The 24,160-nt window shown below is 40.0% G+C and overlaps 2 protein-coding genes and 1 pseudogene across 5 annotated transcripts in view; 1 reads left to right on the forward strand and 2 right to left on the reverse strand.

The window, feature by feature from the left end:
* The window catches only part of PLEKHG7 (pleckstrin homology and RhoGEF domain containing G7), a gene marked incomplete at its 5' end in the record, with an annotated part of 48,708 nt that extends 36,680 nt beyond the window's left edge, over positions 1-12,028 (forward strand). The window contains 7 exons of the mRNA XM_058673911.1: positions 2,863-3,037; positions 3,479-3,594; positions 3,934-4,027; positions 5,655-5,734; positions 7,362-7,515; positions 10,708-10,805; positions 11,795-12,028. Of these exons, the coding sequence (XP_058529894.1) occupies positions 2,863-3,037; positions 3,479-3,594; positions 3,934-4,027; positions 5,655-5,734; positions 7,362-7,515; positions 10,708-10,805; positions 11,795-11,902 (825 nt within the window). The remainder of the gene's footprint in view (positions 1-2,862; positions 3,038-3,478; positions 3,595-3,933; positions 4,028-5,654; positions 5,735-7,361; positions 7,516-10,707; positions 10,806-11,794) is intronic.
* Positions 12,029-14,162: 2,134 nt separating this feature from the next.
* Positions 14,163-14,329, reverse strand: LOC118757640 (U2 spliceosomal RNA; annotated as a pseudogene).
* Positions 14,330-17,305: 2,976 nt separating this feature from the next.
* Positions 17,306-24,160, reverse strand: part of EEA1 (early endosome antigen 1) — a 116,560-nt gene continuing 109,705 nt past the window's right edge. For all 4 annotated transcript variants that reach the window (XM_058673908.1, XM_058673907.1, XM_058673909.1 and 1 more), the window contains 5 exons: positions 20,833-21,018; positions 19,736-19,974; positions 19,097-19,217; positions 18,398-18,496; positions 17,306-17,829 (listed from right to left, as the gene is read on the reverse strand). In XM_058673908.1, the coding sequence (XP_058529891.1) occupies positions 17,707-17,829; positions 18,398-18,496; positions 19,097-19,217; positions 19,736-19,974; positions 20,833-21,018 (768 nt within the window). In that variant the 3' untranslated portion in view covers positions 17,306-17,706. The remainder of the gene's footprint in view (positions 17,830-18,397; positions 18,497-19,096; positions 19,218-19,735; positions 19,975-20,832; positions 21,019-24,160) is intronic.

Raw genomic sequence — 24,160 nt, forward strand, 5'->3', positions numbered from 1 at the left:
CCCTGCACCCGCGTGGGAGACCCGGAAGAGGTTGCTGGTTCCCGGCTTAGGATCGGCGCAGCACCAGCCGTTGCGCTCCCTTGGGGAGTGAATCATCGGACGGAGGATCTTCCTCTCTGTCTCTCCTCCTCTGTGAATATCTGACTTTGTAATAAAAATAAATGAATCTTTTTTAAAAAAAAGATAATCCTGATCAAACAACAGCAGCCTTCATTGATCGAGATTCATTCATGCAAAGGCCTTTTATGTCCTTTTATAATCAAGATGGTCTTTGCTTTCCTCAGTGGATCTGGGGGGAGAAAAAAATGAATCTGAAAAGCCAGTAGAGAAATCAAAGAAAAACTTAGAGCTTTACTTTTATGATTATCAGTCAACTGTTTTTTTCTTTTCTGAGACTTCTCAAAACCTTAGAGCTTCTCCCATAGTTGGCTGGAACTTTGTCTCAATTATTCACTGCTGAAGGCTTTTACCTGATGAAAATGTGAAGGATATTGAATGGTGCCTACAGCTAGAGCATGTTCTCCATGGCATGGCAATGGGGGATAGCAACTGTGGCCCGGGTATTCTGAAAGGATCCCTAACTGCTGCTAACAAACCAGGTACTGATACTCCCAGGCTACCCAAGGAGACCTGCAGGTAGCCATGGAGAGTCAGCCTGGAAATCAGCACTAAAGCATTGCACAGCCCTGCTTCGCTCTCCTTCATCCCACTTATTCCCACTCCCACCCTTTCACATCTTCAGCCCCTGTTTCCTGACCCCTCTTAACCCTCATGAGGACTACAGTCATCTGGAGCTGCGTGAGAACTTGGAGACCATCCTGTGCCCTCCACCAACTCACAGAGGACGACTCTGAGATCCAGAGATGGGAAGGAGGTCCTGGCTCCTGGCACCCTAAGCATCATGTACCCCAGGCTCACTTTCATGGCATACCCTGTCACTGCAGGGCAGAGAAGGGGGCTGTAATCCTCAATATTCCTTCAAAAAGAGCCCTCGATGCTTCCAAAACAAATGGTTTGATAAGTTTATTAATGTGGTGGGTGATTTTTCCACCGAAATACATGATCAAGCTAGGAGAGACAAGTACAAATTGCTGAGCAGGAATCTAGGAGATAAAAGGCAGGGTTTTTGTTATGTTTTGTTATTGTTTTGTTGGTTTTGGTTTTACAAACAGGAAGAGTGACAAAGAGCTTTCTCTTTGCAAAAGAGAAATTGGAACCATCAAAATCACAGGGTGGTCTTGTGGGTTTTATACTTGAGTGTTCTGACCCAGAATCTTCGGGAAACCAGATATAGACTTGCAAAATATTTGGCATAAGTTAGGTTTACACTAGAAACTAAAATAGGAATCAACTATCAAGTTGTATTTGACCCATGCTGTTCAGGAGAAGCAATGACAGAGAGCTGGAGAGTTTACTGAAGTTTCCTTCACCAGGGCACAATCCCATTTATGAAGGTCCTGTCCTGTGATCTGTCACCTTCCCAAGGCTCCATCTTTGGTAGGAGTCCAGTGAGGGTTAGGATTTTGACATGTGAGTTGTATGGAGACACATTAAGATCCTTTCATAACTTGAATGGCTGACTCTAGGATCACTTTGGTACGAGTAGGTGGGATAATAGAAGAGGGAGAGCCTTCATTGACTCTTCTTGACATGGCAGTCCACAGAGAAACCAGCCCCTGCTTCCATGCTTTAGGGGCACCAGTGTAAAAGCAAGGCTCTTCCAGGTCTCCCGAGCAGGTGCAGGGTCCTAAGGTTCTGGGCCATCCTCTTCTGCAGGGAGCTGGATGGGAGGTGGAGCAGCCAGGACAGCAGCCAGCACCAATATGGGATCCCTGTTAACAGAAATGCCCAGTGGGTTCTTTCCTCACCTTAGTATAGAAATAATAAGCCGAAAATCTGTTGCAGACAGAAAAGTTTATTTGCGAAGGGACCAGGTGAGCAGGGAAGGGAGAGGAAGGGGAAAGCACCTCCGGAGAAACCTGGGAGGTGGGGTGCCTCTCGAAAGGGGAGGGAGAGAGAGACCCAAAGGTTTGAGGAAGGGTCTTGGGATTTTAAGCATTCCCCAACCCCTCCTTGTTGGGTGGGGAGCCTACAGGTAAGATGCTCACCATTGGTGGTCTCTTAATCAGTTAGGAAATGGGTGGGCAATGCTGGTGCCGCCCACCTGAAGATGTGGCCAAGACCTCAGCAGGCCTGGATGTTCCCATCTGGACACATGCAAGGCAAGGATTTAGCCACTAGGCTACCATGCTGGGCCCTGTACCTTACTGTCTTGACACTCGCTTTAATGTGAATGTAGTGTGCATTTAGAGATACAGTACTCATGAGTTTTAAACCTTTCCCCATGAATACAAATCTTGTTAGATTTCCCCATTTAGAAGGACTGAGTGGTAGAGTTATATAAGGATATTTCAAGAAGTTTGTGCAGATAGAATTAAAAGCTATGTTTATTTCTGGTATAGAAAATTTGAAATTCATGCATACTATGAATCTTCATGCAGTTTTTTTCTTTGTATGCATTTTCCATGAACTTTTTGAAGATCCTTTGTATAGATGTATAGATGATGCTCTTAGTTTCTGACTTCATCACCATTTTTGAAGGCATAATGAAAGTTTTTCTTAATACTTCTTAATCACATCTAAGAACCCAATACCATACCCTGAATATTGTCCAGATAGAGAATGTTTGATAGGCAGTTCTTAAAATTAAAGGCCAGCCAATGGCTTGTTAAATTTTCCTGGCAAACTCATGGATGCATCCCATTTTTACTGAATGAAGTTTCTAAGAACTTGTGTCCAGGCCTCTTAGCGCCTTCACAGCACAAAGGTGGTATTCTGATGCCCCCCCCTTTGCTCCCGCAGTGGTGTGAGCAAAGCGAACACTGCAGACGGCTGCGCCTGACTGAGCTGCTGGTAGCTCCGCTGCACAGGCTTACTCGGTATCCCTTGTTGCTGAAGAATATCTGGAAGAGAAGCACAGACCCTACTGAGAAAATCGTGATCTACTCCATCAAGGAAAAGGTGGAAAAGTCCATCAGTAAGTCCTTAAGGTGAATTAAAGAGTGGGACCCTGTGATTCCTGAGAGCGACCTGGGTCTCCGTCCTAGAAGGTGATTCCATTGACTGAAGATCATGACCCTTGGAGGCATAGATGTCAGTGTGTGAGGACACTGTAAATCTCTCTCTCTCTCTCTCTCTTTCTCTCTCTGTCACACACACACACACACACACACACACTCACACACACTCATACACACTAAGCCCAGTCACATCCTGGTGACCCCTAAGAGAACTCCAGCACCAAGCTTATACAGAAAGAACTTTTCCAAGTACCTTCACATGTTAAATGAACCTAAAATATAATTTGGTTTCAGGGCCAGTAAGTGTCTCAAAGTGATGACTGTGGACATAGGTTAAAGTTTATGCTGCAATGTCAAGTGCATCTAAACATAAAGTTGTCCTTGTCTTTGTCTTTCAGGAGATCTGGAAGGGAAAGTGAAGTGGCTTGACAATTACCAAAAATTTAAGCATCTGCAGGACATCATAGTGTGGCCTCCCCTTTGGGAGAGAGATAAAAGATTTTTCATTCCAGAGGTACAAGAAGATTTGGGTTTTGATTTGTATTTTCCTATTCCAGGAGTTTGTCATTCAGGTAGAAATTTAACCATCTAAGAAAAGTACCAACTGTCCACTCAACAACTAAATCTCATTGTTTAAGCCAGGAATAAAGCCTCTGTGGTCCAGCGCTAATGGCAGTTTGCCATGTCTGGGTGCGTGTTCTGAGAGGTGTTCCAGTCCCTTCCCATCCCCTTTCGCATACCCTAGAGTTTCTAAATATCCTGAAATTTCTAGACTTAACCGACTACTTCAGCTCCTGTAACATTTTCACTTCCCGTCGCTAACAACTTCTCTTTTTCTCCCTTGTTTTGCAAGTGTTTGAAACACATTTTCAAAGAGCACATGGCAGAAACCATCTTGTCACCAACCAGCAGACACCTCATCTATGAAGGAAAATTAACTCTTACAGGTAAGGCATAGCTTCCTTTAAAAACCCAGCAATTTGGTTAATTGTCGTTAAATGGCAAGAGGAACTATGTTTGCTTATGTCCCAGGTGCTAGAAAATGTGGATCAGGGAACACCTGGCATGAACAAAGACCTCATGATGTAACTAGCTAGGTTTCATCTATTTTCTCGCCACAAACTGAGATGCTTGATCTACTTCTAATGCCTCGCCCTGCTGGCACACCTGGGAAGGGAGCAGAGGATGCCACAGCCCAGGTGCTCTGGGTGCTGGCTTCAGCCCAGCACAGACCAAGGCCATTGCTGGCACTTGGGGAATAGACCAGCAGATCCAAGATCTGTCCCTCCTTCTCTCTTCCTCTCTCCTTCTCTCTGTGTAACTCTGCCTTTCAAATACAATAAAAAAATAAATAAAAATAAATTAGATTAGTATATGCTTGCAATGAAAGAATCTTGACTGAATTTGAACTGTAATACTGCAACAAGGTGGAGGAATCCATCATGGAGGGAGGGTGCAGGGAGGGGTTGGGGGAATCCCATGTAATTAATAAAAAAATAAATGAATTATAAAGATCTACTAGAATCTCTGAGAGGCCATAATTATATACTCTATGTTAATCTACTAATATTAATCCATTAACCATTATCATAAGATTTTTTTTAAGATTTATTTATTTTTTATTACAAAGTCAGATATACAGAGAGGAGGAGAGACAGAGAGGAAGATCTTCCATCCGATGATTCACTCCCCAAGTGAGCCGCAACGGCTGGTGCTGTGCCAATCCGAAGCTGGGAACCAGGAACCTCTTCCGGGTCTCCCACGCGGGTGCAGTGTCCCAATGCATTGGGCCATCCTCAACTGCTTTCCCAGGCCACAAGCAGGGAGCTGGATGGGAAGTGGAGCTGCCGGGATTAGAACTGGCGCCCATATGGGATCCCGGGGCTTTCAAGTTGAGGACTTTAGCTGCTAGGCCACGCCACCGGGCCCCATTATCATGAGATACTGAGGACCATGCCTCCAATACATGGGGCTTTGGGAGGACTCCAAAATTATTGTCCAAACCACAAAATAAGTTCAGAACTAATCTTAATTTAAATGTTCTTTACATACTTATCATGTATCTGCTCCCATTAGAAATAAGAGAACTAGAAGGCATGAATTCTGCCTCATTCATTGATGCACAGTACATGTCCAGTACCCTTGTTTATGGACCGTTTAGTGGAACACATTTATTGAAGGGCTCAATAAATGATAACCATTTCTTACAATAAATCCTGGGACATAAAATGACTTGATGCCTGTTAAAATAAAACACTTCGAATTAGAAGGAGAAAACAAAACTATTTCAGTTTGACAATGACAATCACACTATTCATATATGAATGGCAGAGAATGGGGAAAACAAAGTTAACAGGTGTTAAAGCATGCAGTGGACTAAATTGTATCCTGCCACATTTCACACACCCAAGCCTTAACCACTACTACCAACACCCCTAACTGTGGTTATATTTGGAGTAAGAAAGTAATTAAGAGAAGCCAGGTGGCAAGGATGAACTCCTGAGACAGTGGAGCTGTTTCTCATTCCAGGTTACTGTTTCAAATTTCCCTCTTACCTTCTCTTTCTTTCCTCAGAAAGCACAAGATTCCTGGATGTTTATCTGTTTCTCTTTGATGATTTCCTCTTGGTTACAAAACCAAAGCGCAACAAAAAGGTAAAATGCTGGTAACAAGTATTTACAACTGTCTGAATGTTCGAAGAGGGTTCCAGGTAAGCTGTGCTAAAGGATTCTTAAATATGAAATTGGAGTTTGCCATCTTAAAAAAAAAAAAGAAGGCATTTTACAATACTGTCTTGGAATCCTACTACTAAATTTAAAGCAATTTCAGAAATAAACAAATTACATTTCTGAAGAATGTCGAAAGTAAGATGTATGTTTTTAGAAAAGGTGAGTCTGAATCCTTTAAAGGATGCCTGATTGTCTAGGTCAAGGAAGCACCAACAACTGTCGCTATTGACCCTTCCCTCTTCCAAACTGGCCACCACAAGGAAAGCTGCCAGAGAATGACGGAGGCCCTCCCGTCAGTTTGTGCCACATGCTATGGTGGCATCCACTGCCCATCCCGATCTGAGGCTCACATCATTCCTGGGAAACAGTGATTCTAGTGCTGGGAGAGAACCCTGTTGTTTCACTGTCTGTCTAAGAGGTCAGATGTCAAGTAAATGGAGAGCTGGTATCAACATCAAATGGATCAATAAGGGGCCGAGCCATGAAGTTTCTATAGAGCATTGAGGCTTTTTTCCATTAAGCACTATGGGCTACTCTTACTGCCGCTGTGCTTGTGTTTTTACCACCCATTAAACTATTGCTCTGATGGTTTACAAAAGGCTTCCTGTCTAATCCTCTGCTTCATAGAGTGTTCCCTGAATGGTATAAAGTCATATCCAGGAAGGAAGATCCTCTAAGACTTGCAGATACCTGCCCTTACACTGTAATGGTATAAGCCATCAGAGATACCTAGTGTGGTGTTCCACACATTTCTTTGCCAAATGATTAGACTCACCCAGATAAGATCACAAAACAAGATATCTGACAACTTTTAATAAATATTCCTAATGGCATGCTAGTTATTTGAGCTGAATAAAAATAATAGATACCCATTTAACAGTCTATGATTAGGTGATTAGTGGTTGGCAAGGTAGTGGGTGCTCAGGACACTACTGAGTCACAGCTTTCAAATCTGTATGGCCTCCTACTTTAAACTGCTCAGATTAGCATGTCTGCTAGACTCAAATTCAAATCATGCTACAAATCCAAACAGATGAATTAGTGACAGCCCATATTGATTACAGCATTCAGCAATATTCTGACTTCAGGCTTCAGGGTTGATTCCAAAATAAGGAATGGTATCAGTTTGCAGTTTTCTGTGCTGTTTTGCATATAACAAGTACCTTGCAAATTCAACATCTTACATGTATAAAATAATTGTTTCCAAATTCAATGGCATGCAATGTATTTAGTAGTGTGTAGTATTAGACCCCATGCAGAGGTAGCCAGGGTAAGTTTTCCTTTTCTCATTCTTAACTCTGTGCTAGAGAAGAAGATACAGGGAATAAAGATAGTCCTATTAATGTTATGGTAATCAGAATGCTTTCCAAATAAAACATGAGCTGGTGTTGGTAATGATCATTAAACTTGGAGATCAGAATTCTTTGTTTCAAATTCTGGGGAGATGCTTTTCCAGATCCAGACAAGCATTTGTTCCTGAGAATCTAAACACTTTAGGTATATGCACATATTTATTATCTATATGTTGTTTTAATTTCCCCTTGAATTTCAGAAGCTTGGAGGATTGGACACTGGTTTAGTATGTCCTTCACTTACTCCTGAACTGCAGACAGCTGTAAAAGAAGGAGTCTCATGCACAGTACTTGATCAGCCCATTCCACTAGATAGACTGGCAGTCAAAAGTATTGATCCACTCCACATGTCAGGTATGTATTTTCATCCTTCAACTCTTCTGTTTGCCATCACTGTGTTTTATACTGGTAGCAGGATGAGAAGTCGATTTAAGTCTCCATTAGAGACAATACTGTGTTCTTATGTGGCTGTATATCATGCACTCTACAATCCAATACCTGCTTGACTCAGTTCTGCCACTTGCTAGCCACGTAGCCTTCAGCAAAGCCCTTCAGTTTTCTTTTTTTAAGATTTATTTATTTTTATTGGAAAATCAGATATACAGAGAGGGGGAGACACACAGAAGATCTTCTGTCTGCTGATTGACTCCCCATGTGGCTGCAGTGAACCTGTGCTGAGCTGATCCGAAGCCAGGAGCCAGGATCTTCTTCCAGGTCTCCCACGCAAGTGCAGGGTCTCAAGGCTTTGGGCCATCCTTGACTACTTTCCCAGGCCACAAGCAGGGAGCTAGATGGGAAGCGGGGCCACCGAGATTAGAACCGGTGCCCATGTGGGATCCTGGCACATTCAAGGCGAGGACTTCAGCCGCTAAGCTACCACGCAGGGCCCTCAATCATTTCTTGAATGTCTCCTGAGAGCTAGGTACTCAGCAGACCCTGAAAGTCCAAAGATGAATAAGAAAACAGTGCTTGCCTTAGGGGAGCTCTTAGAAACGGGAAAGAAAGCTTTGGGCCTCAGAGGGGCATAGGGTAGTTCATTCTCCTCATGCTGAGTGGGTGGGAAAATATTATGCAGTGGTCTCTTTACCTGCTGTAGTGGCTCCTGGACTAGCTAGGCCAGGCAGGAGGCTGGCAGGGACTGCCTGTCCCCCAGTAGCAGTAAGGACAGGAGGCTCAGGGCTTCGATGACTAACACAGGATGCATCTGTGCATTGTCAAATAACCTTAAATAATGAATGAATGAATCAATGACTGAATGACTACACAAGTAAACAATACCAGCAGTGTATAATTAGTATGCTTGCATGCTTTACATCATAAATTTGTCAATGAATGCAAGCCATCGCCACAAGAGCACAGATCCCTAATGGAAACCCAAATGCAGAAATGCTGCTTTCTACCGCCTGCCTCCTTTCAGTAAGATTTGCTGAAAGGTGACATCGACAGGCCTCATGGCCTCTTGTGTTCAGTTTGACTCACACGCTTCCTGTCTTTAAAGGCCACAGTTTGCATATGCCAGAGAGTGTTCTGGAACAGGTGTAAAAGGGAGTATCTGTGGATAGCACACCTCCCTCCATTGGAAGCTTCCTCCATATCCAGGGGCTGGAAGGAGATACGGCAGAGCTTCAGCCAGGGGCCCAGATGTCACTTCCGTGAGAGTCCTCTATTCCACCTACTTTTTCATGGGGAAAGAGGTCACACTGAAGGAAGAGACCATGCTAGGAATTTATTGTCTGACTAGAGCGGCCAAAGATTCTGGCACAGTGTATGAACTCGTATGGAGGAGGATCTGCGGCTCCCAGGAGGAAGGACAGGGCAGCTCCATTGAGGACTCAGTGTAGTCGTGGCCCTGCAAGCTTTGAGAACTGGATTTTATGAAAAATATGGCATCCCTGAATCGTGTAGGGAAAAACATGATTGTTCTCCATGCTGTCTTTTTAATAAGCAAAAAATACTTGTGAAAATACTTACTTATACTTCCACTTTTTGCTTTCTGACTTAAAACTGCTGTTTGTTCTCTTCTCTTTGCATTTTTCTCATTCCTCTAGAATTTTATTTGATTCCTCAGATACAGTACATGAAACAAAATAGCTAGAGAGAAAAGAGTAAATGGAGACCAAATAAAAGAACTGAGCATTGAATTCTATTTCAAGTCTGAGCTAGATTTTGACAAGCTATATGACCTTGTACAAATGGATATTTTCTGATTAGCTAACCTATCTTATAAAGTGTCAGTTGTTATCCTAGAATGTCAGGGGAATAAAGAACTATGCCTGCCCATGTAATATCTTTTTATTGTATTTTATAAGCCTGGCCTTATGAGTCCTTTGCTTATGAAGTCCCTCTGCCCATATTACAAACCAAGGGATGTAACTAAGTTATATCAAGGGAGACCTTGAATAAGTGAGCACTACAGCTCCACTTTCAGAGAATACGTTCAAAACTAGCCAAGAACAACCACCTCACCACAGAGAATTCATGAGAAAAAAAAAAATCAGGAAGTTAAACCAACACAGCCAGATGTATTTCCCAGAAAGCAATTTTAATTCAAGTTCTTTCATCTCCAAGAAGCTAGGCAGAATTTCATGACATGACTTTAAGGGACTTTATTTAATACATAGGACTTATGAATTATGAGGATTCAACTGTTATGACTATAATCTGTGGCACTGGAATAGTTCTTGCAGTTGAGAAGATGGGCGTCTGGCATTTGCTCTGATTCTGAAAGGAAGCCTGCCTGCCTGAAACAAGTGTGAGTTAAACTCACAGACCTCAGCAGAGAAACATGACGGGGACACGTCAGCCTAATAGGAGTCAGGGTGGAGGGTTTTTTTTATTTGTTTATTTTTAAACCTTAATCTAGGAAGACTGTGTACCCTGCAAAATTTCATTCCCTGTGTTGTATCTATCATTGAAGAATGAGGCTTTTTCAAGAATCCCTGCTTTACTAGAAAAATGACTGTTATCTCTCAGCATCTCCGGCCATTTCTCTCCTACCAGTTGGGAAAGGTCAGAACAGAAACCAGGCCAGTGTTCCCTCTTGCTTTGTTTGGCACTTAGCTTCTGCTGCTGGATGGTCCATTTGGTTTGTCAGGGGTTCAGTCACTCCTAATCTCATGGGAGACACTAAGGTGCTTTTGTACTGCCACCATGTCATTATGGTTTCTAAACCTTATCTTCTTGTTGCTTCGCTTTAAACACATAGGCAAGGTGTGGTGACGAACAAAAATTTTGTGCTAATTTTCTTGTTTTTATTATCCATATTTTTCTCTACTTTGACCTACTGAGCTTATTTTTCCCCTCATATAATTACCATTCATCCAGTCCCAGAAGTCATTAGTTAAGGAACAAAGTATTTTCATATTGAAGCAGGCCGCTTTTGGACACAGTAATTAAGTCTTGGCTTTGCAATTCACATATTCTTTTTCTAAACTCTACAAATCTTCCACCCTCGTAAAACCCAAAACGAACCTCAGGCTCCTATATGAAGAAATTGGATTTTATATTAAGTCATTTGGCTTTTTGTCTTTGTCACCTCTTTTCTAGTTTTTGGACTGAGAAATGCTTTTCTTATCCAACATGAAAACAGATACCACCAGTGTGTTGCAGCATTCTTATTACAAGCCCAAACAGAAAATATCAAAGTATGTATTTCCACTTGGTATGTCTTTGATTCTTCAGAGTTTAAATATGGAGAAATCTTGCCCCCACATTTTTGGAGTTACAGTGAATTAGAAAGTCTTGTGTGTTTCCCTGACCTGCTTTGGGAAGGGCAGGAGTTGGACGGTAGGTGACACCTGGTCCATACCACGCTCCCAAACCTCGGTATTACAGCATCCTCCTGCGGTCAAGTCCCTGGAGCCTGTCACGCTCTGGTCGCCTCTGAGTTCTGCAATTTTGGAGGAAATGAGGGAGAACTGCTTTGAGTTGCATGATTAACTTTTAAGATACTCTAGTCAATTTCCAAAGTGTAAATCATGTGATATCAGTCTAAGTGAGGGCCTGCGCCGTAATGAGTCCTGCCAAGTCTGCTTTTCAAAGCTGAGAAACGAGCTGATGTTTTGACAGTGAAGGAGTTGACAGAGCAGCTGCCTGACTCTGGCTTCTCTGCCTCGGAAGTGTCTATTTTTGTCTTTCCCTTGGTAGGCTTTCATCCTATCAAAAAAAAAAAAAAAAAAAACCTGACACGACGACAGTCAATACAGTACCGCATTCTGAATTCAGTCTCCAGTGTCACCTCCCTCTGCGGCTGTTTTTTTCTAATCATTCTATTAGTTAAGAACTTCTATTTCCACCCAAAGTGAATATTGAAGGAATTCAACTTTCCGACTGTCAATGTTCTCAGTACCCATTTTGCTAATTAGTCATCGTTATGATGGTTCCCTGATTACTCATGCCTGATTATTCAACTGTCTCCCACACTCATTTAATCCATTTTCACTTTCCTATATGATTAGAGGTATTTATATTATATGCAAGAGAGAAAATGGGAAACATGTTCGAAGTTTTATTCAATTTTATAGAGCCTTCAATTTTAGAGAGCAATTCAATAATATAATGGAAAATATTAATCTAAATATGAGAAATTGTTTAATATTCTAACATATATACATATTCCTTTTTTTTTCAACAGAAAATGTGGATGGCACAAATAACAGCAGCAATCTCCTGCTTCACCAAGAGTCAGGAAACCAAGAAAGTGTCCCTATTCACGTTGTCTTCAGAATCTTCTGAAATTTAAAGACTAAACACAAGTAACAAGCCTCTTCTGAACAGTAGGGCTTACGTTTTAACTTTATTCAAGCTTCTATTAACACTCACTAGTGTCAACCTAGAAGGGAATGTGCAGTTTAAAGCAGTTTCAGAATGTGAGAATCTGGGTTTAGGAAGTCCTCATGGTAGAGGAATGATGACTGCAACAAATATGAACTTTGAGAAATTTCTTAACAAAGACCCATAGGTGGCCTTGCACACCAATGGGTTCTGCATCCATAAATTCAGCCAATTATGGAAGGAAAATGATAACAAATTGCATCTGTATGCAACATGTACTATCTATGGCTGTACCACCCTGAACATGCCTGATCTTATATGACCATGCACAAACTTTTCCTTACATCACTTCCTAACAACACAGTGTAACAAAAATTTACATAGTATTTATGTTGTATTAGTTAGTCGTAGTAATTCATCTGGATTAGAGTGTCCTGGAGGATGTGCATGGATTATATGCAAGCATTAAGCTTCCTGCACTTTCTCCTATTCCTTACTCCACAATTAATCCAGTGAGTTCTGGAACCCATCCCCCATGGATACTGAGATATGAATACACTGATAGATCAGAGAACCTTCTAACATTTCAGTGTTATACGAGGTGCAAGGGAAGAATGGTGCTATTTCAGTATGTAAAGGGTGATGATCATATAAATGAGCTTCAGAAGGAAAGCACAATCCATTGCTTAGTCCAGTAGGAACTTTAGCTTCCAAACCAGTTTTCTTACATGACTTACCTGTCTTACTGCTTGACGGTCCTACCTCAAACACCGCAACAATTCTTTTGATACCAAATATGATTGCTCTGTTAATATATTACATTCTCCATTTTATCAGTAGTTTTAAAATTCCTATTCTGCAACAGTTGACTTGCCTATGGTTTACTTTATGATGCTCTCACTTGGAAGTAGAAATCTCCAAGGTCTCAATCTATTTTAAGAAAGAAAAAAACATGTATTCCACTTGGATCAGTTAACAATTTTACATGGGGAATTTTCAAAGAGTAATGTATCTTAGCTTTGTTTTCCAAAGAACAGTGGTGTCTGTGAAGAAAAAATACTTTCGACTTTTGTGTGTGTATATGTGTTAGGACAGCATATTCAGTTTTATTTGGCAAGACTTAAAACTGCATTGGTATTTTCATCAAGAAAGGCAGCTTGATTTATTGTAGTAAGGCAGCAAATACTATAAAGTGCATTTAAAGAACTATTTCTTAGGGTCAGGCTTTTATGAAATGGAAGCTCACAAACTTCAGTTTCAGGAATGGTACCTCTTGCAATTTCCAAAGTGGAAGCAATAAATTTATCATAATCGGCTACAAGACAACTGAAATCTGATCTGATTTCTTTGAGCTGAAGAAGATAATAGGGAGGATGACAGCTGGGGAGGTCACGGGCATGGTAATTCTCTGAGGAAGACTTGAAGCTCCCTGTGCAAGGGAGGTAGTGCGTACAAGTGCAGCAGAGAGACTGTACGGGGCCAAGCATGAGCAGGGTCACAGTCTCTGGACAGAACGTCAGGTGCTTAGTAGGAGAAACTCGAAACAACAGGGCAATTTGGAAAACTAATTATTGAAGCAAGGTAGACTAAGACAGGGAGACAGGACTGAAAGCAACAATGTCTAGGAGAACACAGCAGACATTTATGCAAGAACATTTATGAAGAAATTTCTGGCCAAAATAAATGTGTCCTGAAAAACATAGGCCTTTTGTAGGGCGCGTTAACTATAAACCCACCTTGGAGGAGGCAATGCACTGGAAATATGTGATCTCTCCAAATTCCTTTTTCCCCACAAGTCCAGGAACCACAATATTTGTATGATTTTTAAAGGGTTAGTTTTCTCAATTTGAATCAATTAAGAGAGTTATTAAATGAACATAAAGAATAAACAAAGCAGGCTGAGATGGTTGAAATTCTACAAACCTCTCAAAATAAAGGACCTAATATGCAGTATATCCCAAGGTTGAAAATATGCACATTAATTCTTCAAGGAAAGCACATTAGAATGAAAGCAGGGAAGGGGCATTCTGGAATTTTGTTTTTTTCTGACCCCCTCCCCCTCCCGCCAAAAAGCATCTTTAATGGTTGCCTGGATATTAAGCTTGGATATACAATGAAATGAGGTATATTTTGTATATCTTTTTAGATTTTGTTAATCTTCATAAAATTGAAAGATATGAAAAGGGAGAGGCTCGAGCAAAGTGACATTAGTAATTTCTTTTGTGATAAGGAATTTAATTACTATCCCAGATCAAACAATAAAATAAAGCTGTTGTGTAAGTACAAGTCCTAATACTAGGTGAAGAAATCAATGCAAAATGGTTAATATCTTGTTCCCTTTTTAAATGGACAAAATAATTTACACTTGATCTTAGCCAAAAGGCTGAGAAGCGATAGGACAAAATAATTTAGTCACAGACGGTATTTATTAGAAAGAAAAATCTTTTAATGTTATCTTTCTCATATTAAAAAGACAAAAGCAACAATTCAGTAAGGATCCTTCCATTGTTCTTTGTACAGACTCCTCATGTAATTTATCAGTTTCATTTATAATCAATAAGCGTTCAATCTCTGAGTTTAGAAATTACAGTATTTACTGAGCTAAACTCTCACAATTTAAGGCACAACTACATGATCACAGGAAGTAAGCACAATACAAATAATGAACCTAAAAACCAAGTGAGAAAACAGTCATGCAAAAGTATATACAGAAGCTATGAATATATGATCCAGGTCAAGGAAGTATAGGACATCATATACATAACTGTAAATTCTATACTTCTACACAAAAAGAACCTAGTGATTTCCAACTCTATTTTATACAATTTTACATGGATTTGGTAAGTTTATGCATAATATTCACATCTGCAACAATAACAAATTGATCATTAAAATTCAGGCAAAGGGCAATTAAGACATGATAATGTGTGGCACATTGTAATTACAGAATACTATTCATCAAGCTCATGTCCAGGAATACTAAATTGATGGCACATTTAAGTCTTATGGATCAAATCGTCCATGGTATTGTAGCCAAAGTGCATTTCTTAAAAACAAAAACAAAAACAAAAACAAAAAACCGCTATAGTCAAACAGGTCATGAATATCAAAATATATGATTATAATTTGCTCTCTACTTAAAAGCTAAACATTTTTATGCAAATGCGAGGTTTAAAAAAGTGGCTTTGAAGTTTTCAGAGCTATATAAAACAATCAGACTTTTTAAGAGGGATGGGAAAATAACAAATTTGGCAGTTACTATTCAACATTACTCTAAGGAAACTATTAAACTGGCTAATCCCACATTAAGAGGTAGTTGAACAAAATGTTATTTGTATACATCATTGAGGTTTTTGTGTTTCTCTCTTTTCTTCAAAATAAGCAAGTCCTATATTAGCAGCTTTGTCTTCTTTCTATTAAAAAATTCGGTAGGGTTAGCTTACTATAACTACTCAGCAAGACTCGGTGTAGGTCACTTTTCTCTACTAACATGTGATGTCAAAACGCTTTGCATTGGAGTCAAGAACTGTGACTTCGTACATGCCAGCTCTAACTCACTTACAAAATAATAGTACCAACAAACACCTAACACACATAGCTAACAATAACTCAGAAAAGGACAGTTTATTTAAAATGGGGTAGGGGGAGAAGTTTAATTTTCATTTCCAAAATGTATTAAATGAATGAGTTAGTAGCAAAGATGTTAGGTTTGATTTGTATAATCAGTATAGTTGCCTAAGATATATAAATTATTCAGAACCTATGGATTGAGATTACTTGGATGAAAAAATTAAAGTTATTCAAGCAGATATGGCTTTATTTGTTGGGTCCACGATTTTTGAGTGTGTGAAAATGGAGGATGGGGATTAACAGGCATGTAGAGTAGTGCATCCAGGTACGAGATGGATAGAACAGATACTCCAATTCAGAATTTTCGTTAAGTTTTATCTCCAAAACAGTGGTGCTGGGAGTTATCTGCAATTTTCTAATAAATTTGTTAAATTATTTATATATAAAAGTACAGAATTAAAACTATTTGAAGGGACCTATAAGTATAAAAAGCATAAAACAGCTCAGGTTCTATAATCCAATTATGATTTTTAATTGCAAGCCAGTGTATTTCCTCATTGATACGTACTCAAGGATATATGTTTATCCAGATCCTGGGACTTAATCAGTGTCAACAGGTATCGACAACAGGGCTTACTTAAATGCTTTCTGAAATAATGAAATAAGTATGTAGCAATCTCTTTTAGTTTATTTATATCGTGTGTATAAGAATAAACACTAACTTCATTTCAGCGTATTTGAAAGTGCACATATTTATTGTAAATGAAATATTAATTCCCATCTTTGGCTACTGTTATTAAGTGATTGCACTGAATCAATATATAATTTTATATATCTTCTCCAGGAAGATTAATAAATGTTAATGACTTCTCCAGGTGTTTTATAATTTTTGAAATTAATAAGGTTGATAAATTAATATTCATTTTCATTATTTAGTCTTCAAGTTTGATACATCTGAATTATTGTTAAGGTGTTCAGCAATTCTATTTCATTCTTTATTTCAACTTTGATATTCCTAAATGTAAATTTTGGGAATGATAATCTATTCTCCAGCTGTAACTTCAAGGTGATTTCACAGCATTATTTATAAAATATTTCTGTGTTGATATGGAATCCAACCCAAAACCATTTTAAGCTTAAGTCAATTTCATAATTTTTAAAAGTGAGAAGAAAAAATAAAGCATAGTATTTAATGTTTTCTTATCATCTCCTATTTTGTTTTCCTAGACATAATTATAGCAATATCAATTACTAGCTTTAAGAGCTATTCTTGGACAAGTTAAACATAGGACGGGGGGAAGTTTGATTTTAAAAAAGCAAACTCACTTTCCTAAAGATGTTGCAGAGATAGATGGGTGTGATAGGAAGGCTGACCTCGGAAACCTCCCCATTCCCAAGCAAACAAGAATAGGGCTACTACACAGTATCTAGTTAGCCTGCAAAAAGGGTAAGCACAAGACATTTTGTGGTATTTGTAATGGAAAATATGTGGGAACTCAAAAATGGTACAGGAAAATATAAGAAGACATTTAATCTTCAAACTATAATCCCAGGATAACCATAAAGTATGCAAATTAATTTCACAGAGCTTTTTATAAGATCTACCCAAGAATTTAATCAATATCATTTTAAAAAGTTTTTAATTCATTGATACTATGATTTTGACATAAACTATATCCAGAACACTTGAGTAGCAAATTTATAACATGTAAGAGGAAAAGGTAGCCAGAAAGTACTAATAGTTTTGTGCATAACTCCACAAGTATAATATTTAATATAAAGTATTGTGCAACAAAACAGCAATAAGTGATACCATCATTCATGTACATTTCTGTGCATCAAATCTAGGAAAAGAAGCTATGGAATTTCTCATTTATGAACAATGAAATTATATTTAAAAAAATACATTGCTATTTTCTCTCCAAAGTTTATTTACATTTCATTGGCTGATTTTAAAGTTGGCATGGGAGCTGTTCCAGGGGATAATTGAAAAAAAAAAAAAAGGAAGAAAGAAAGAAAGATGAGCCCAAGTCTCACAAAAATAGAAGACTTTTACTTGATAACATTGCAAAATATACGAATTCTAATTTGGTCTAGTGTTGTAACCAGTGTCCAAACCAAACAGCAGTCCAAGATTTCTATTTAGTACATTTATTAGAAATCTGTTGTTAGTGTAATATTACTCAAAGTGGTGATAATCCACTATCCTTGCAAGTCTTTGAAACATGCATCACAGACACGAACAGGCTTCTTGGAGGAAGGGGTTAAGGCATTTTTGGCTGAACATTCGGCACAGAAAATATTTCCACACTGTCGGCAATGATGCTGCAAAGGCAAACAGTAATCCATGTCAAGCATCAAATTATATCCAAAGCACATGAAATGACATGAATTTAGTAAACTACACTAATTAAAGTGTACCAACTTTAAGTGACCGATGTATTTTTCAGTGGCATAATGTTTCAATATGTTTAAACAATACTACCAAATAGAAAATGATCCCATTGTCCAAATGTTTCAGCAGGAAACAGGAATATAGACATGGGTCCGCTCATGTCATTAACAAGAATACTTTTTTTTAAAATCTCTGCTTTTCTTTCTTGAAAAGAACCCAATGATAACTAAATAATGAGTTTAATATTCGTTCATTGGTACGTCCCATAGAGTAATTCAACAGGAGAGAAAAGACAAACTTAAAACTCAAATGCATATGCCAACCAGACACAAGACCACATGAAATCCAATTATTCCACATAGTATAAATTAAAGTTTGTCAATAAGTAGAAAACCTTTTAAATCTGTTTAGTGCACAGCTAATTTGATACTTAAAACCTTCACTGTCTCTAAAAAAGAAATCCAGAGAAAAAAAGCTGTATGAACAAAAGCCGTTTACCCGTCTCACTGTGACTGAAAAGCCCTTCCCACAGGCCATGCAGTTCTGCACTTCGTTGTCTTCAGCCCACTTTCTATTCAACGCTTGCGTGTGTTTGATCTATTTAAAGAAGAGAGTTTCAATACATTGAAATATTTAGTATTTTAAAGAATGCTGCATTATTTCTAACTTAGTGCCAGAGTTTTATAAAATGTTCACTACATGATCCATAAAATACAACTTCAAAAATCAGAAATACTTTGGTCAACTTCCATTTTCAAAAGCAGCAACATTCATAAACCTGAATGACAAAGTATAGTTGAAGTAAATCAAATTGTATTCCCCCAAGACAGAATTCACTGCTAAGCTTTGATCTTTGATCCCTCCTAGCCCTGAAGTGCAGTCCTTCTCTGGGACTCTGGGAATACACACAGGTCCCTTCTCTCATGCATAAAATCTTGTCTATTCCTTGGTGTTTTGATTCTTGCAATTTGTTCCCTTTACTAACAATTCACGAATGACATGGTTTTCTAAAGAATTCCTATGGTCTCTGAAACAAGTACTTTATCTCCTATTTTTAATTATCCATAAAATGTACAATATTGCTGCACACACTGGAACAATCTCCAAAGTATTTATTAAGTGCATGCAACTCAAAATGCTTTCCATCAAAAGCCCGTTCTTGCTTGAGAAACTGCCTCACATGACCAAGCGACTTACCTGAAGAGACTGGTTTTCTCTGCCTAGCTCCTGCACTGCTGCAGTGGTATTGTCCAGCTTTCTTTGCAATTCTAGTACTTTGGTTTGAAGCTTTTCTATTTCACCTTCGCCTTTAAGACATCTGGAATAGATTAGAGGCAGTTTTGTAAAAACTCATTCAAGGGACCTACACGGTGTTATATAAAACAAAGTTGGTGCCTGCAGCACTGGCATCCCATATGGTTGCCAGTTTGTGTCCCTGACTGCTCAACTTCTCATCCAGATCCCTGCTAACGCATCTAGACAAATAATCAAAGGTGGAAACCTGGAAGAAGCTCGTGGCTTCCTATATGTCCAGCTCAGGCTATTATGGCCACTTGGAGAATGAGCAAAATAGGAGACCTCTGTCTTTCAAACAAAAATATTTTTTAAAAAGTCACTAAAAACCTTCTAGACTAAAGATAATAAACTCCTTTACTAATTTTAAATTTAATACAGTAATCTCAACAATCTAATAGCTTTAATAATGTTCAACTACTATTTATCTGTAAGGGCTACACAACATTTCTCAAGAGTCTTCTATTTAAAAAAATGTAGAATATGACAGTGCTTTTTTAATCACTTACAAAGGAAATACAGTAATTTGACTAGGTTTGTCACCTTTCCAGTAGCGCTCTCCTTTCATCTAGATTATTCTGAACCGTGGCTTCTAACACAGCGATTTCGCCTCGCAGGTCATCCGTCTGTTTCTCGAGCTCGCTCACTCTCCGCTGACTGGACTGCCATTCTTTCTTCACTGTGCCCAGGTTTTCATTTAAAGCTGTAATCTGCATGCTAAGTTTCGCCTCATTTTCTTCATGTTTTTTCATTCCTACTTCTTTTTCTTTAATTTCGGAATTCTGAGGAAAAGAAAAAGGGGAAGAAAAAGATCCTATTACAAAGATGATGAGAATAAATTTAAGCTACTTATTGAATTTAAAATATTGGCAATATAAACGATACTGTATCTTTAGGAAGAAAAGCAGGAGACTTGGGCTGTACCTTAATGAAACTGATTCCACAAGCACCTGTGATATTTCAACTGTCTCCACTGAGATATGTAATGCCAAGAAGACAGTTAACAAGCCTCTCATCAGATCAAGGTAAAGTGACCCAAACAAGACTGCTGTATGTTGCACTAAAGCAGGAAGAAAGCACTAATTTACAAGATATCTAGATGCCAGAGACAAAGCTGTCATTTCCTTAGTCTCCCAATTCTACTCTGTTTAAACTCCCCCTTATCATACCTGCCCTCCAAAACACACAACCCCCTCTAAATCAGTATTTGAATTTTAAGTTGCAGATCATCAACTAAAACATTTAAACATAAAGCTATCTAGGGGGTATTTGCACTTAATTCAATAGAGGAAAAGCAGATGCTTCCTATTTGGCCTGTACAGCTCAGGGAAAACAGACTCTGGTCACCATAATTTCAACTGAAGTTCCCACTCCCCCTTACCAACACGGCCTTTGACCAAACAAACCAGTCCACTAGGGCTCACACCTGCAATATTTACTTCCACCTATACAGTGTGGGTTTATTTCTTTCTGACAGCATAATTATTTTTAAGCTATATTTTAATTAGATTTTCACTTATATAAACCAAAGTACAATTACAGGAAAAACAATCTCCAGTTACATTATCAAGTATTTAAGCAAATTAAATTTTCTTTCTTAAAAAAGTAAAATGTTAGGCTAGCACCTCTGATGCACTGACCAATTTAGCTTCTTTTTCAACAAATTCTTTCTTCATCTCGTCCTCTTCCTTTTTCATCTGTTCCTTGAGCGCCTGTTGGTTTTTCTTCTCCTGTTCCAGAGTTGTCTTCAGGGCATCTACTTTTCCCTGAAGTTCCAATTTCTGCTGAATTAAAAGTTGTTTGGCATCCTTCAGATCTGTTAACTCCTATCCAAAATAAGTTAAAAAACAAAGCAGCCTCAATAAAGTCAATATTTTAACTACAGCAGAAATTCATCCAAATTCTCACGATACAATTAGTTTTTCCATTTGTCTTGTAACATTCTCAAAGTTCAGTATTCAAAAAAATTGATTTAAAGATGCAAGATTATTTGCTTCTTGTTACACAAACATTTAAATTTAGGTGGTACTTGACATGCATATATTTGGGTAATATGAAAAATATTCCTCCTCTTAGGTCTTTATCTCACATATCAAACATTTATTGGTCATCATTTATTTATCACATATTATATTAGGTTCTAGGGCTATAACATAAAAGTAAGTGCTGTATGTTCCCTGCCTTAAGGAATTCAGATTCAAAAGAAACAGAAGGACATAACTATAATTAATCAAAGAAAGCAGCAACTGTATTGGGAAAAAAAAGGATACTATTTGACTCAAGAGAGAATATAACCTTTCAAGGTTAAGTATAAATAATTCCTTTCTTTAATGAACACTGTACTGATGCTCTAAAACAGGCTAAATATTAAAACAATGAATTTTAGAAGTAACTGAAAGTATAATGTATTAAAATTTTAATTCTAAATTTACATACTTTGGAGGTTACTATCTACAACCATAATTTTCTGTTTTTATTAAGATGTATTTATTTTTATTGGAAAGGCAGATATACAGAGAAGAACAGAGATAGGAAGATCTTCTGTTTGATGATTCACTTCCTAAGCAGCCACAACAGCCAGGGGATGAGCTGATCCAAAACCAGGAGCCAGGAACCTCTTCCAGGTCTCCCAGGCAGGTGCAGGGTCCCAAGGCTTTGGGCTGTTCTCAACTGCTTCCCCAGGCCACAAGCAGGGAGCAGGATGGGAAGTGGGGCCACTGGAATTAGAACCAGTGCCCATATGAGATCCTGGCACGTGCAAGGCGAGGACTTTAGCTGTTAGGCTACCACACCAGGCCCATTCTACAACCATAATTTTCTAAGTTAATGTCTCTCTTGATCATCATTTCAACAAAATATGAAACTCAGAATTATTCAGGGGCCAGCACTGTGGTGTAGTAGGTAAACCTGGTGCCCTCAAAACAAGCATTCAATACAGTAGGCATGCTGGGCCTAGTTAATGCCAAATTTGTGTTAACTATACCAGTGTGCCAGTATTGTCACTTATTCTATTTTTTTTAAGATAAGTAAGGGGAGGAGGCAGATACGGGCATGCCAACAGACAGGGCCTGAGACCCGCACACAAGTGTCTGTGGGCCCTGGGTAGGCAAGCAGAGCCCCAGGCTGGCACAGCACACCACCAGACACTGGGCTTGGGGATTTGTAAGCATTGGGGACTCTGGATTGATCAGGGAAGAGGGTGTGGAGATGTGTGGGAGGGAGGACTGCTGGAGAACATGAGAGGTGAGCAATGATTTCTGAGGAACTTTCACAAACCTGGCTACCGCACTTGAAGGTAAATGAGGCAACTGAGACCTGAGACTGGGTGGTTTAGAGGAGGTCAAACTAATACACCCGCCCATGTGGGAGACCTAAACTGGGATTGTTGGTATCAACACCACCTACCAGTGCACATTAAAGCCATGGCTGGGGACCTGCCTGACAGTGCTCAATCACAGTACCTGCCAGTGACTATTGGGGCAGGGGTGGATCATTTTAGCCTGGGCCATGACACTAACCAGCATATGAGAGAACTGGGTCTGAGAGTAGATTCTGTGTGGGATTGTGGGCTCTGCCCTGTGGGAATACCTTGCCAATTGTTTGCTCGAGGACTGGAGTGGTGACAGACTGAGCTAGGCATGACCATGGAACTCAACAACACTCATAGATACTGGTATTGGGAACAGGTCGGGTCAGTTCAGGCTGTAGCACCGGCAGACACACCCAAGAACTGTATGTGCAGAGGACTTGACCACAACATCCACCAATACACATAAAAGCTGAGATGGCAGGGGAGGGAGGGGCAGAAACTGTGCTGGGTAAGGACCTAGCAACTGCCAGGATGTGTGAGATCTGGTTTGGGAGTGGGTCTGGTGGGGGAACTTGGGGAACTCCCCTGATGGGCCATAGCTCCTGTTGGTGAGCACGTGACTTAGGGCTGGGTGCTGTTCAGGCCAAGCGGGGCTACTTCACTTATTGGCAGGTGTGTGCCCTGGCTCTATAGGAGAGGGACCAGGCAGGACCAGACCAAACCATAGCACACTGGCATGTGTGGGTAGCCAGGCTGGTGTGTGGACCATATGGAGTTAGGCTAGGTTATCATACCTATTGGTCTGCATGAAAGCCAGGGGTAAGGGCAGGCTGGGCAGGTGTAGGCTGTAGCACCCACTAGCGAGAGTTGGGACTCGGGGAGGGCCAGGTCAGGCCAGGCTGCAGTATCTGATGGCAAAGGCCAAGCTGGGCGATAAGTTAGGCCAAGCTGGGTGATGAGTTATGCCAGGCTGGGTCAGACAACCACTGGCATGTGCCAAGATATGTGGCTGAGTGTGATCTTGGTCAGGGAGCTAAGAAGACACTCCTGCTAGGCTGTGGTTCCCACTAGTGAGTATGACAGCTAGAACGGGGGTGACTAATGGGGCTAGACATGGCTACAGCATCACGGGGCATGGGTGTGGACTGGGTCTGGGGTGTGTCAGACTGGGCTAAACTTCAGCACTCACTGATGCTCACGAGAACCAGGGTAGGTTAGGACAGGTTGGACTAGATCTTGGTACCCACAACAGCTGGGTCAGGGGGTGGGAGAGACAAAGAGTGGCTGGGTTGTGACACACAACACTAAGAGCTAGAATGGGTGTGGGCCAGTTGAGCAAATCTGCCATTCCTGCCAGGACAGAATATGGGCAAAGTCAGGCTGGGCCAAGGCCCCACTGATGTATACAAGATCTCTCAGACCTTGTGGGCCAGTTCATAGTACCCACTTCAGATCAGAGAACCAGAATGGGGTTCAGGACAAGCCGGGTTGGGCTACAACGCCAGCCAGTTCACACGTTAGCACCAGGACTAGGAGCTGGCTGGGTTGGGCTAGGCTGTAGCACCCACCAGTATGTGTTAAGACCCAGGATGGTGGGCAAGCCCAGAAGAGGCACTTCAGGGGCAGACCTGGCTGGGCAGGACTACATCTCCTATTGG

The sequence above is a fragment of the Ochotona princeps genome, chromosome 15, assembly GCF_030435755.1.
Source record: "Ochotona princeps isolate mOchPri1 chromosome 15, mOchPri1.hap1, whole genome shotgun sequence".
In the NCBI taxonomy this organism is placed as follows: domain Eukaryota; kingdom Metazoa; phylum Chordata; class Mammalia; order Lagomorpha; family Ochotonidae; genus Ochotona; species Ochotona princeps.